A 10,858-nucleotide genomic window follows, 5' to 3' on the forward strand; every position below is an offset into this window, starting at 1 on the left:
AGGGGGATGCTAACCAGCTAAGGGGGCCTTTCGGCAAGCTCCTCAACCTCTCCGAGCTTCCGTTCCCTCCTCTGTGTAATGAGGAAACCACCATCACAGGGTTGGGTTGAGGGAATTAAAGGTCGTGACTGCATTCAGCAGAAACAGTGGGAGAAGGAAGGCACCTTCCAGACCCATGGAGAACCCAGGAGGAAACAGTAACGTAAAGGACGAAGACTGCTAACTCAGGCACCTGCAATTCCCACTGCACAAGGGCACTCTTGAAGACCAAGTCAGGGGACTCAAATCTCAGGACAACCAGCGGTCCCCAGATGGCAGGAGGGGTAGGCAAGGAAGCAAACACAGTGCCCTGGACGTTCTCCAAGAACAAAGCACAGAAAGGGCCCTAATTTGGGCCCTGCTGCGGAGGGGTGTGCGCCCCCCAGTGGTGCCATCCAGCCCCTGTAACTACAAGGTGGGGGCGGGGAGAGGGCCAGTTGGTAAGCAGACAGGCTGTGTTCAGCAAAGAAAAGGACTGACAAAAACAAAGCCAGATCAGTCGGTGGAGCATGCGACTCCAGATCTTGGGGTTGTAATTACAAGCCCCAGGTTGGGTACAGAGATTACATAAAAATAAAATCTTAAAAAAAAAATATCAAAGCCGGAGATGAGACAGAGAGAAATTTTAGAGTTGCTCCTTCAATGGCCACAGTGGCTAAAATCGGGCTTTTCACCAGGAGGTGTGGTGGATAAAAGCTCCCCCTTTCAGTTTCTTAGCAAAAAAAACTCGTTACGTAGCCCATCCCTGTGCAATCAGACATACCCCTTCAGGGCCAAAGCCTTACCACGGAGAACCTTATGTAGCAACATCAGATACAGCGAGCCAACCCCAAACCCTCCATCCACTGATCACAGCTATGGATGAGGACGAGGGCATTTGGTACCACCAGAAAACTCACAATTCCACCAGGAGGCCGCTTGTTACTCAGTCCAGCAGAAAGTACATGCAAAAGCATCTTTTCACAATCTTAAATTTTAAATTAAAAATATTTAACTTGGGGGGGGCGCCTGGGTGGCTCAGTGGGTTAAAGCCTCTGCCTTCGGCTCGGGTCATGATCCCAGGGTAAATGATGAATGAATCCTCTGCCTGAATCTCAGAGAAACCTCTGAAACAGTAAGCCCAGATAATATTAACAAACTCTGAGCAGGAAGCCTTCTGCGGTGGGTGGGGACGTTGAGGGACTGAGCCGGGGCAACTGCGGGCCCGCATGGCCAGAAAACACCAGACTGAAAGCCCTCAAGACTGCCAGCCTTTAGCAGGGGACTTCTTGGGCTCTCAGCAGAACGGGGGAGCTACACTGCCTTCCAGGCTGGCTGGGAGGTTCGGTGGGCCACCACCTAGCAAGTGTCCATATTCGCAAATAAGCAGGTCCGGCCAACATCCCGGCTGCACTTACAGAGTGCCAGGCACCATCTACACTTGCCACACACAGGCTCACCCCACCCTGGGACAGGTTGATGGGAGCCACTGGGGCTGCTGTCTTGGAAGAAACAGGGCTACTGGACTGGAGACTTATCACTAGGAAAGTTGCAGAGGAAGGCTCCCTTCCATAAGTCTCCAGATGCTGCTGGGATGTGACCAGGAGGGAGAAGAGAGAAGGGAAAGCAAGTGGCTCCCTTAAGCTCAAGCCCTTCTGTTGTGGACTTCGACTTCACCCAGCTGGGTCTGCACCTGGGCCCCAGGCCATCAGACTCTAAGATTTCCCTGCATCCATCCACCTCCTCCATGTAAGACTCATACTCTACTAGGTCTGTCTGGTGGCTCTGTGAGCATCCATGGAATGAATGAATGGCTGGATGGGAAAAAAACCTATAGGCAGCAGTGCCAAAGGTCCAGAGCTCCGGCTCCAGGGTCAGACTGCCGAGGCTGGCCTGGGTTCTCACTGGCCTGTGCCTGAGTAATGAGGGTGAGATGAGAACCCGCCTCACAGGGCTGCTTTGGGTATTAAAAAGCGGTCAATAAAAACCAGCCCCTGCTATTTATTCGGGCCACCATGCAGGGCCCTCACTGGGCCCTCACCACCCTCAGCAGACTGGCTGTCTTAGGCCGTTGTTTGCCCTGAGCCTAAGGCCAGGAAGCCGTGCAGAACTGGGAGCCACCCACAGACACAGAAGGATGGCTGGGCTAACCACTAAAATCCCTGCTCGGATGTTAATAGGATATCAAGGCTTTGCAGACACGACTATCTAGGATTTAAACTGACCAGAAATAGCAGTTAGATCATTGATAAAGCACCCTATCAGAAGAGGGTGGGTGGGGACGTTAGGAGTCACCTAACGAGAGAGCTGGGGGGGGGCAAAAGTGGCCCCTCAGCCGCAGAGGTGGTAATCACAGCATTTCACTCTGCTTTCCTAACTTTATCTTTTTCAACCATGTGTTCCTTTTCACACCCATGGCCTCACAGGGCCTGGGACCCTCCTAACCCTGCAGGCTGGTACTGGCGGATGCCTCCAACCCATCTCTCACCTCCTGGAGCCTCTGTGCACACCACGGCCTGATGACGCTTCCTAAAATACCACAACTCTGCCAGCCTCCTCCAATTTCTACCTGCCCCGCCACATGCTTAGCTGGCTCCACACTGTCCCGGATCGAATGCAAACTCCTGAGCTTAGCAGCTCCAGCGCTCCCCAATACACTCCCAGGACTGAGGCACCCGCTCTGTCCACTCTGTGGCTGGTCTCCAAACGCACAAGGCTGACCGTACCCCTGAACTTTGCTTTGGTCCCAGGCAGTGCCTAGAATGGCCTCTCCTTGACTGCACCCCAGCCTTCTGCTTGGACTTCACACCCAGCCCCCACCCACTGCCTGTGGGCTTAAGTGGTCCGCAGGGCTTCCTGGAGGAAGTGGAACGCAGGCCAAGCAGACAAGTTCCCCATGCTATTTAAGCCTTTTCTATACTGTGTCCTTCTGCTGCACTCAACTTTTTGGATGTATCCTGTGTCCCTTTCTTGATTAGAGGACAGGGATTATGGCTTGTATTGGTGCCCCTTACTCTCCTATATGCAGAATAAGACAGAGAATAATCATAGTTACCAACTACTGTGTGCCAAGCATTGGATTAAGTGCTTACAATTTTTCCCATCTTTCTCCCAGTAGCCCTATAAAATGTTATCTTCATGCTACAGATCAAGAAACTGAAGTCGAGAGAGGAGAACCCCCACTTCAGATCACATGCAGAGTGGCAGACACAGGACTCCAACCCACACGCGCCCAACGCCAAAGCCCACGTTCCTCGGAGCAGGCAGCAAACAAAGGGCAACTGGTCTCCGCTCTCTCCACCCTTCACTCGGCGATGACCAAGCACCTACAAGCCCAGGCGACCGGTGCAAGGTGTGGGGCGGTTAGTGGGAACCAGGCAGACAAGGGCCCCGCTGCCTGGAGCTCACATGCTCTGTCCCCAGTCCGGGAAAGAGGGCAAGGACTCGTAAAGGCCTCCACCAGGCACAGACAAGGCATCCAAACTGCAGACAGGCAGCATCAGGCTGTGACAACACACCATGTCCTGCACACAGGGAGCCTTTTTTGCAGGGGAAGTAGAGCCTCAGGCTCTATCAGAGAAGCTCTTCAAGACACAGCCCATAGCCAAGTGAACGCCAGCAGGCAGTCAGAAGCGGCGAACAGGGGTCTATCTCTGGGCTCAGAAAACCCAGTTCCTTCACTTCACAGCCACGGAGGGCCTCACCACGTACCCTTTTGAACGTCATCTGTAATATGGTGATGAGAATAGTAACAGTGAGCATGTATGTAATTACGTGCCCGATGCTGCTGGAAGGACTTGAGGCCTACTGTCTCATTTAATCCTCGAAACAAGCCTTATGAGGAGGTCCTGTTCTCATCCCAAGGCAGTCAGGCTCCTGGTCCTAAATGCTTATCCTGTGCTGCCTCCCACCAAAGGCTGAGCTGTCCTGGAGGGGCTGAGGCCCGGATGCAGTGGGCTAAAGCCCCCAGCACAGCTCACGCACATGGCTGGTGCCCTAAAAACATCCACCTCCACCTCCTCAAGCTGCAACATGACTCTCTGAAAGCTTAGGTTTAGAAATGGCATTGCTGCAGCTGGTCCTAACGTCTGCAGCCTCTGGCCTTGCACTCCCCGCTCGCACTGCCGGGATCTGCTTCGAGAGCTACGGGCCCTTCTGCTCTCAGCTTTCGAGACACAGTGAGCTCCAGCACCGGAGTCAGAGGGACCCAGCTCCGAGGCCCAGGCACGCCACTCTCACGGGTTGCTCAACCTCTCAAGCTTTAGGTTCCATGTAAGTAAACTGGGGGAGGTATCATGTGAGCCAAGTTTCTGGATCAGGAGCTCCTCCATCAATGGCCGCTACGCAGGTCAGAAGGGCAGGACTTCCGCGGCGACACAAGGTCACACTTCCAGGCAGGAGGGCTGCTGGGGTGCAGAGGAACCAACGGCGGTGGGGGGGGTGGGGGTTGTGTGTGTGCCAGGCAATCTGCTTCCACGGTTACAGCAGCGGGAAGAACAGACACACACTCTGGGAGCGAAACCAGGCACAAGCCCCCACTTTCTCTTAAATCTGCCAGGTCTCACGCAAATGGCTTGCCCTCATATCAAACAAGGATCTTCCCTCTTCAGTTTCAGGTAAAGTGACATTCCCCCATCCCCAGAATGTAAGCTGTGAGGGATGGACCCGTGTCTTGCTCATCAGTGCCTCCTCAACACATAAAGCTGTGCAGAAAAGGCACTTACTATACACAGAATTAACGATGTCCTATAGCTTCAGGTGCCCCAAGGCGCCTCTGTGTTTGCCTACTGGCAAGCATTTCCCAGCCTGGGACGCGGGCGTCTCCAGTCTATGTACTTAGCCCCTCTCCCATCTCCCTGGGCTGTTCGTCACCTGTCCTCTGGTCTCCCCCATGGAATGTAAAAGCAGCACTGGACTTCCGAGTTATAAATAGGAATATCTGCTTTCAAACTCTGATTTATCCACTCAATCTCAAGCTATTGACTATTGGCTACCCTCTGCACGCCTTCCACCAAGGAGGCCAGTTGGGTTTGAATGAACACGGCTGTATATAATGTGGGGTCTGGGTCCATACCAGGAGCCCAGCCAAGACACATTAGCGTCAGCTACATTGTTTCACCTTGCAGCAATGTGACAGGCTTCTATCAGCTCCTGCCAGGCAAAACCATCTGTGAGCTGGAGGGACAACTCCTGAGGGGGCCTGCCTGTCCTTTCACTGCTGCAGCCCCACCAGCTGGCCCTGGAATCAGAACTGGTAAGTCAGAACAATCACTCCCGAGTTAGAAGCTACAGCTGTGTAAGGAAAAGTGCTATGAAACCGTCAAGAGCTTACAGAGGTAGGACTGTTCCCGCTAAGGGAATGCATGCAAATACATCTCTGCCTGTGCACTTAACGGACGCCAACAAAAGTCATGGAATTCACTCCAAAGTCCAATGCACTTTAGATTCTCAAACTGCTATTTCCCTCCATGGCTAATAGAGAGCTAGCTGTCTTCTCTACCATCAAATCTACTGAAAATAAAAAACGCAGTGGCCTTAATTCATTTACCTATTACACAACACCCCATCACCACTCGTGTCCTCGCCCAACTGTCTAGCCTGGATTATTAGAGTGTCCGTGTAAGGGATCAATTTGACAATACGCAGTCAGAAATTACTTCTAAGCCTGGAGGATACTAAGAACGAGTTACTGAGAGAAGGAGCATGAAAATCCAACCTTAGACACAACCTGAAAGAGCACTCTATGCCACTTCCTTCAGAGCCAGGTGATGTTCCAGGCCTCAGCGGTGCAGGCATGGAAAGCACAAAAGAAACCCCCCTTGCCCTCGAGGGCCTCACACCCTGGCCCGGGGCCAGATATGCCCGCACCACCATCGGACTACCACACTGCTAGGAGGGGTCTCTTATGTAAAAGACCCAGAACACAAGCAAGAGTCAGTAAACCCTGGTCCTCCCTTGCCATCCCTGAGTATCCCATTATTCTGTTTTCTAAACAGTGTCCTTTCTATCTCCTGCCACAGAAGCAGCCTGGGACAATGGGGAGGATGGAGGTTAGAGCCTGCTGGGCCTGCTTTCAGTGACGGAGCAACACCCTGAGTTAAGTCACTCCACAGCCCGAGCGGCGGCAGCTTCACCTGTAGAACGAGGACAGCCACTACCTCCAAGGGCTCTGTGTGGGTTCAAGAGGCTCATACAGGTCGACTGCTCCGCACAGGACAAGGCACCGAGCAGTTCTCAAGAAATATTTGCCCTTTTCCTCCATCCCTTCCACAGTTTTCAGACTGTCCAAATAAAACCCCAATACAGGACTCGTGAGAAGCATCCCATGTCACTGTGCTCCTCCTGGCTCATGATGGGCATTTCCAACTACCTTGGGAGAATCGGGGCTAAGCCAAGATGCCCCTCCCTGCCAGATATGCTGCCCTAAGTAGCCCCACCTGGCCTCTGGATCCACATTCCCCGGCTTCTGACCTGACGGCAAATTTATAAAACCTCACTCCACTTTCACCGTCCTCACCCAAACCTGTCCTGGAGTACTTCCCCACCCACGCCTGGGGTGGGGCCACCTTTGGGCAACATAAATGGAGAAGTCCAATAGCATTAAAAATGGCTATTAAAATAGCATTCAATAAGCCACAATTTTAATCAATATACAGGAAGGCAGCAAGAAAAAACTTAGCCACTCTTAATTAGTCATCCTGGTTCAGCAGCCACATCACTTCATTAAACAAGAAACTGAGATCCTCAAAACACTTTGGGGCCCAAAGTTCACATGCAAGCCCCTGCCAGCACTGGGCAGGAAAAGCAGGTGGATGGCCTGAGCTCTGTTTGCCCATCTCCAAAGGTTCCTTGACCATGTAAGGCAGAAGCCCTCTGGCCCTTCCAATCCGGGTGGTGAGCCTGCCCCACAGAAGGCTGCAAAGTGGAGGCAGGGCAGGCTCACTGGTGAAGGCGACGGTGAAATCTCAAGCCAGTCACAGAGCCCCAGAGCACCTCGCTCATTATCAAAACAAACACCACGAGTGGAAGTAGCTGGCTCGCTCTCTCTCCAGCTCTGTCCTTCTCCGAGTTCCGCTCACCTGATCCGAGGTACCTCCATAATCAGCAGTTCCAACCCTCACGAGCTGACAGTTCAGGGGGAAAGGGAGGCTGCGTCTGCTGGGGTGCATCGTGTCCAGGCCGTATGTTGGCCTCGTGGCCCAGCGGCCCCCCCAAGGGCTGCAGCCTCACAAGGGCGATTGTGCGTTCATTCCTGTCCTGTCGGCTCCCCCGACCCTCATCCCTCGGTTGCGACTCAGGCCCGGGCACGGCATCCCGCAGGCAGTGCACCTTTGGCAAGGAGGCAGTGGCCACGGAAAAGGGCCCGCAGAGCGCGGCGCTGCCTTCCTGCCTTCAGGGCACACGGGTGCCCGCCCTTCCCTCGCTCGCTCGCTGCCGGCGGCCTCCCCAGAAGGAGGCAACCCTCCACCTGCGAAGGCACAGCCCCGGGACCACCACCCGCCCCCCGCGGGCAGGAAAGCTCCCATCGCTGCCTAGAGGCGGTAAAGGTCCTCCCCGGGCAGAGGGGAGGAACTATCTGGGTCGGGGCAAGGCAGGGACCAAGGCGCCGGAAGGAAGGTAAACCCCGGGACCTAGGATAGCGGGGCTGACGCAGGCTACGCTAAGAGCGGTGAGAAGTCCGGGGAAGGGATGGCGGGGGTTAACGTCTAGGCGAGGGCCGCGGGCGGAGGAGGGGGAGGTCCAGACTAAGGCCAAGGAGGGAAGAGAAGATTTAAGCTGAAGCCACGGAAGAGCGGGGGAAACAAATCGAGACTGAGGCCACTGGAGAAGGGGTTGACTGGGGTCCAGACAGAAACCATGGAGAAGAGACAGGCCTAACCCGAACCACAGGGAGGGGAGCCCAGTCTGGGCCACGGGAGGGAGAAACGACGGCCTACCCCCGCGGCGGGGACGGGCAAAGGGGACCAGCCCGGGCCGTGGGAAAGAGGAAGGGGGACCAACCCTGGGTCACCGGAGAGGGGTGCCGGGCCTGGATCACGGGTCCAGGAGGGTCTAGTTTGGGCTATGGGGGAGACCCGCCTGACCGAGAGGCGGAGAGTGGGACTCCAGCTTGAGCCAAGGGCGGGGGCTGGGAGAGGGAGGCAGGGTCGCTGCCCAGCCCAGGTGCTCGTGCAGGCAGCCCCCTCCTGAGCCGGCAGCGACGGTGTCCACCTGGGTCCGGGACCCCGCCCCTCCCCCACCCGGGGGACCCACCCTGTTCGGGCCAGGGGCTGTGGGGGGACGGCGGGGGCAGGGGAGACTCGAGCTCCGGCGGGGCCCCCGGGCCTGGGAGAGAGTGACGTCGGGCCTTTACCATGGTGGCGGCGGCGGCGGTCCCGGTCCCGGCGTCTGTGGCTCTCCCCCCCGCAGTAGGGCCCGGCGCTTCCACTTCCCCGGGTGCCCAGGAGTGAACATCCGGGTCAGCGCCCCCCTCCCCCCGCGCCGGGCCGCCGCCACCTTCCTTCCCCGCCCCGGCCGGGCCCGGGCCCGCCCCCACGCCGCCGGCTCTCGGCCAATGAGCGCGCAGGGCCGCGGCGATCGCCAAGTATGGAGCGCGGCGCGGGGGGAGGAGCGCCGAAGGGGGAAGTGCGGGGCGGGGCTTGTGAGCGGGGCGGGGCGGGGCCCGGCGGCTGGCGGGGTGGGCGGGCCGGCCGGGGACTCGAGGACTGGGCGGGGACGGGGGCTTCCGCCCGCACCCACGCCCCACCTCCGGCCCTGGGGCTGCAGAGGCGGGGGTGGCTGGGGGACCGTGCGCGCGGATCTCCCAGGCGGGGACCGGGAAGGCGCTCGGGCTGGGAGGTGTCGGGCCCTGCCCGCCCTCCCCGCCCCGCCCGGTGCACGCGCTTTCCCGCGCGGATCCGGAACTAGAGCTGCCGCGGGGCGGACCCATCCCGGAGACCGAGGCCGCCCGAACCCGAGGGTGGGTTCCGGCGCTGCTGCTTGCTAGGTGGGGAGCAAGGAAGCAAGGAAGGTGCAGCGACAGGAAGAAGTCGCTGCACCTGAGCCTGATCTCTAAAGGAGTCTCGGGCCGCACCACCCACTGAGCACCCGCTCTATACCAGGCCTTGTTGGTCGCACCGAAAGAAAGCAGAGGTGCCCGAGACAGGAAGATGCCCCCAGAGCATCTTCTGCTACCTGCTGCAGGAGAGTTGTGTGGACCACACAGGTAGAGATTAGAAAACTGCATCAATAAATCCTAGGCGTTTGCGAGATGTGTTACAGGGAACCAGCCCATTTGCCCAGTGGGGCTGCCTCACTCCACAGAGTGACTTAAAGTCCTTTTTTTCCCCCAATTTCTCCTCTCTCACTCTCTCTCCATTCAACAAATAGCCGTTGAGCTTGGTCTAGAAGGCAGGAGAACCGGGATTCTAGCCTTGCAGATAATAACCTGCCTTGCCTGGCTTGCTCACTCTCCTGAGAATCAAATCAGGTCACCCGTGAGGGGATTGTAAACTGTAAAGGGTTGCACAAATGGTGGAATTACGACCACACACCAGGCTGTGTCCTAGGCCCCCATCCTAGGGGACCTCGTAGTCAAAAGCTGCCAGTGGCATAAAAATGGATTCAAGTGAGTGTTTAAGGCTTGTGTTATGGGAATTCAGAGAAGGGAGTGCCACTTAGGAATTCTCGCACTTGATAAGCATTTATTGAGCACCTGCTGTGTACTGAGCACTGTTTGGGCTCTAAGAATAGAGCGGCAAACTTGACAGTCCCAGTGCATGCCTTTGCAGAGCTTGAACAGTTGGAGGGGATACCATCAGCTATGAAGTAAACAGAGGGTCAGGTCGTGATTAGAGATGTGGAGGAGACTCAGGGTGGGGGAATTGCCAGGCCGATTAGGGAAGTGGGGCCCCAGGGCGGGCTAATTTAGAAAGTAACATCTGATCAGAGGGAGGCACAAGAACCAGCAAGGGCACAGACCCAATGGGGGCAGTCCCTGGTGTGTTCATGGACCGAGAAGTCCAAGGTGGCTGGCCCAGATTGAGCAGGAGAAAACTGGTGGAAGCTGAGGTCAGAGAAGCGCCCAGCAGGGACAGGATGGGGCCTAGGCTGGAAAAGGATCAGGAGGCTGCTGTGTCCCGAATGGACTGTAGGGGGCTAGGGCCAGTAGAAAGCTATTTAAGGCATCTATTATTTATTTAAAAAGCACTTAAATGGGGCTTCCTATGCGATGAACACTGTTAAGCACTTTACAGATAGTAGTTCATTTAATCCTCAAAACAGAAGTAGAAAGAGGTACACTGAAAGCCACACAGCAGAGTGGACACAGCTTACACGAGGGTAGTAGCCACAGAGGTGGCAAGGGAAGATCCCATTCTGGATATTTGCTGTTGGCTTGATGGTGGGCATGAGAAGAAGGAAGGAGTCAGGGATGATGCTAAGAGGTTTGGCTTGATCAGCACTGGAAGGATTTGCCATTTACCGGTCTGTGGAAGATTGTAGGAGAAGCAGGATTTGGTTTGGTTTGGTTTTGGTGGGGGATTGTAAGAGTCAGTTCGAGGCAAGGTCTCTGTCTGGGATGCCTATTGGAGATGCGAATGGAAATGTAAGTAATCAGAAGAGGTTGGAGTTGCTATGAGAACTGTCAGTTAATAAATGACATTTTAAGGTACTTAAGAGTACAAGACATCTGGTGAGTTCATAGGAGAAGAGGTCGAGGTGGTAAAGAGGAACCAGCAAGGAGACAGAGAAGGCGTGACCTGGGAGGTCTCGCCAAGAGAACGTGGTATACCTCCTAGAAGGCGGGGGATCAAGGCATGAGGGAAAGATCTGGGAAAGAAAGAACCCTTGAACTTTTTAT

The 10,858-nt window shown here is 55.7% G+C and overlaps 1 protein-coding gene across 3 annotated transcripts in view; it reads right to left on the reverse strand.

The window, feature by feature from the left end:
* Positions 1 to 8,546, reverse strand: part of CAPZB (capping actin protein of muscle Z-line subunit beta) — a 127,419-nt gene extending 118,873 nt beyond the window's left edge. The window contains exon 1 of one of the 3 annotated variants that reach the window (XM_032863600.1): positions 8,372 to 8,546. In XM_032863600.1, coding sequence (XP_032719491.1) covers positions 8,372 to 8,374 — 3 coding nt within the window. In that variant the 5' untranslated portion in view covers positions 8,375 to 8,546. Of the gene's footprint in view, positions 1 to 7,097; positions 7,208 to 8,371 lie in introns of those variants that run through there. The other 2 variants (XM_032863598.1, XM_032863599.1) reach the window with 2 other exon arrangements.
* Positions 8,547 to 10,858: the final 2,312 nt, after the last annotated feature.

Source organism: Lontra canadensis, unplaced genomic scaffold, assembly GCF_010015895.1.
Source record: "Lontra canadensis isolate GAN:19392208 unplaced genomic scaffold, GSC_riverotter_1.0 scaffold25, whole genome shotgun sequence".
Taxonomy (NCBI): Eukaryota; Metazoa; Chordata; class Mammalia; order Carnivora; family Mustelidae; genus Lontra; species Lontra canadensis.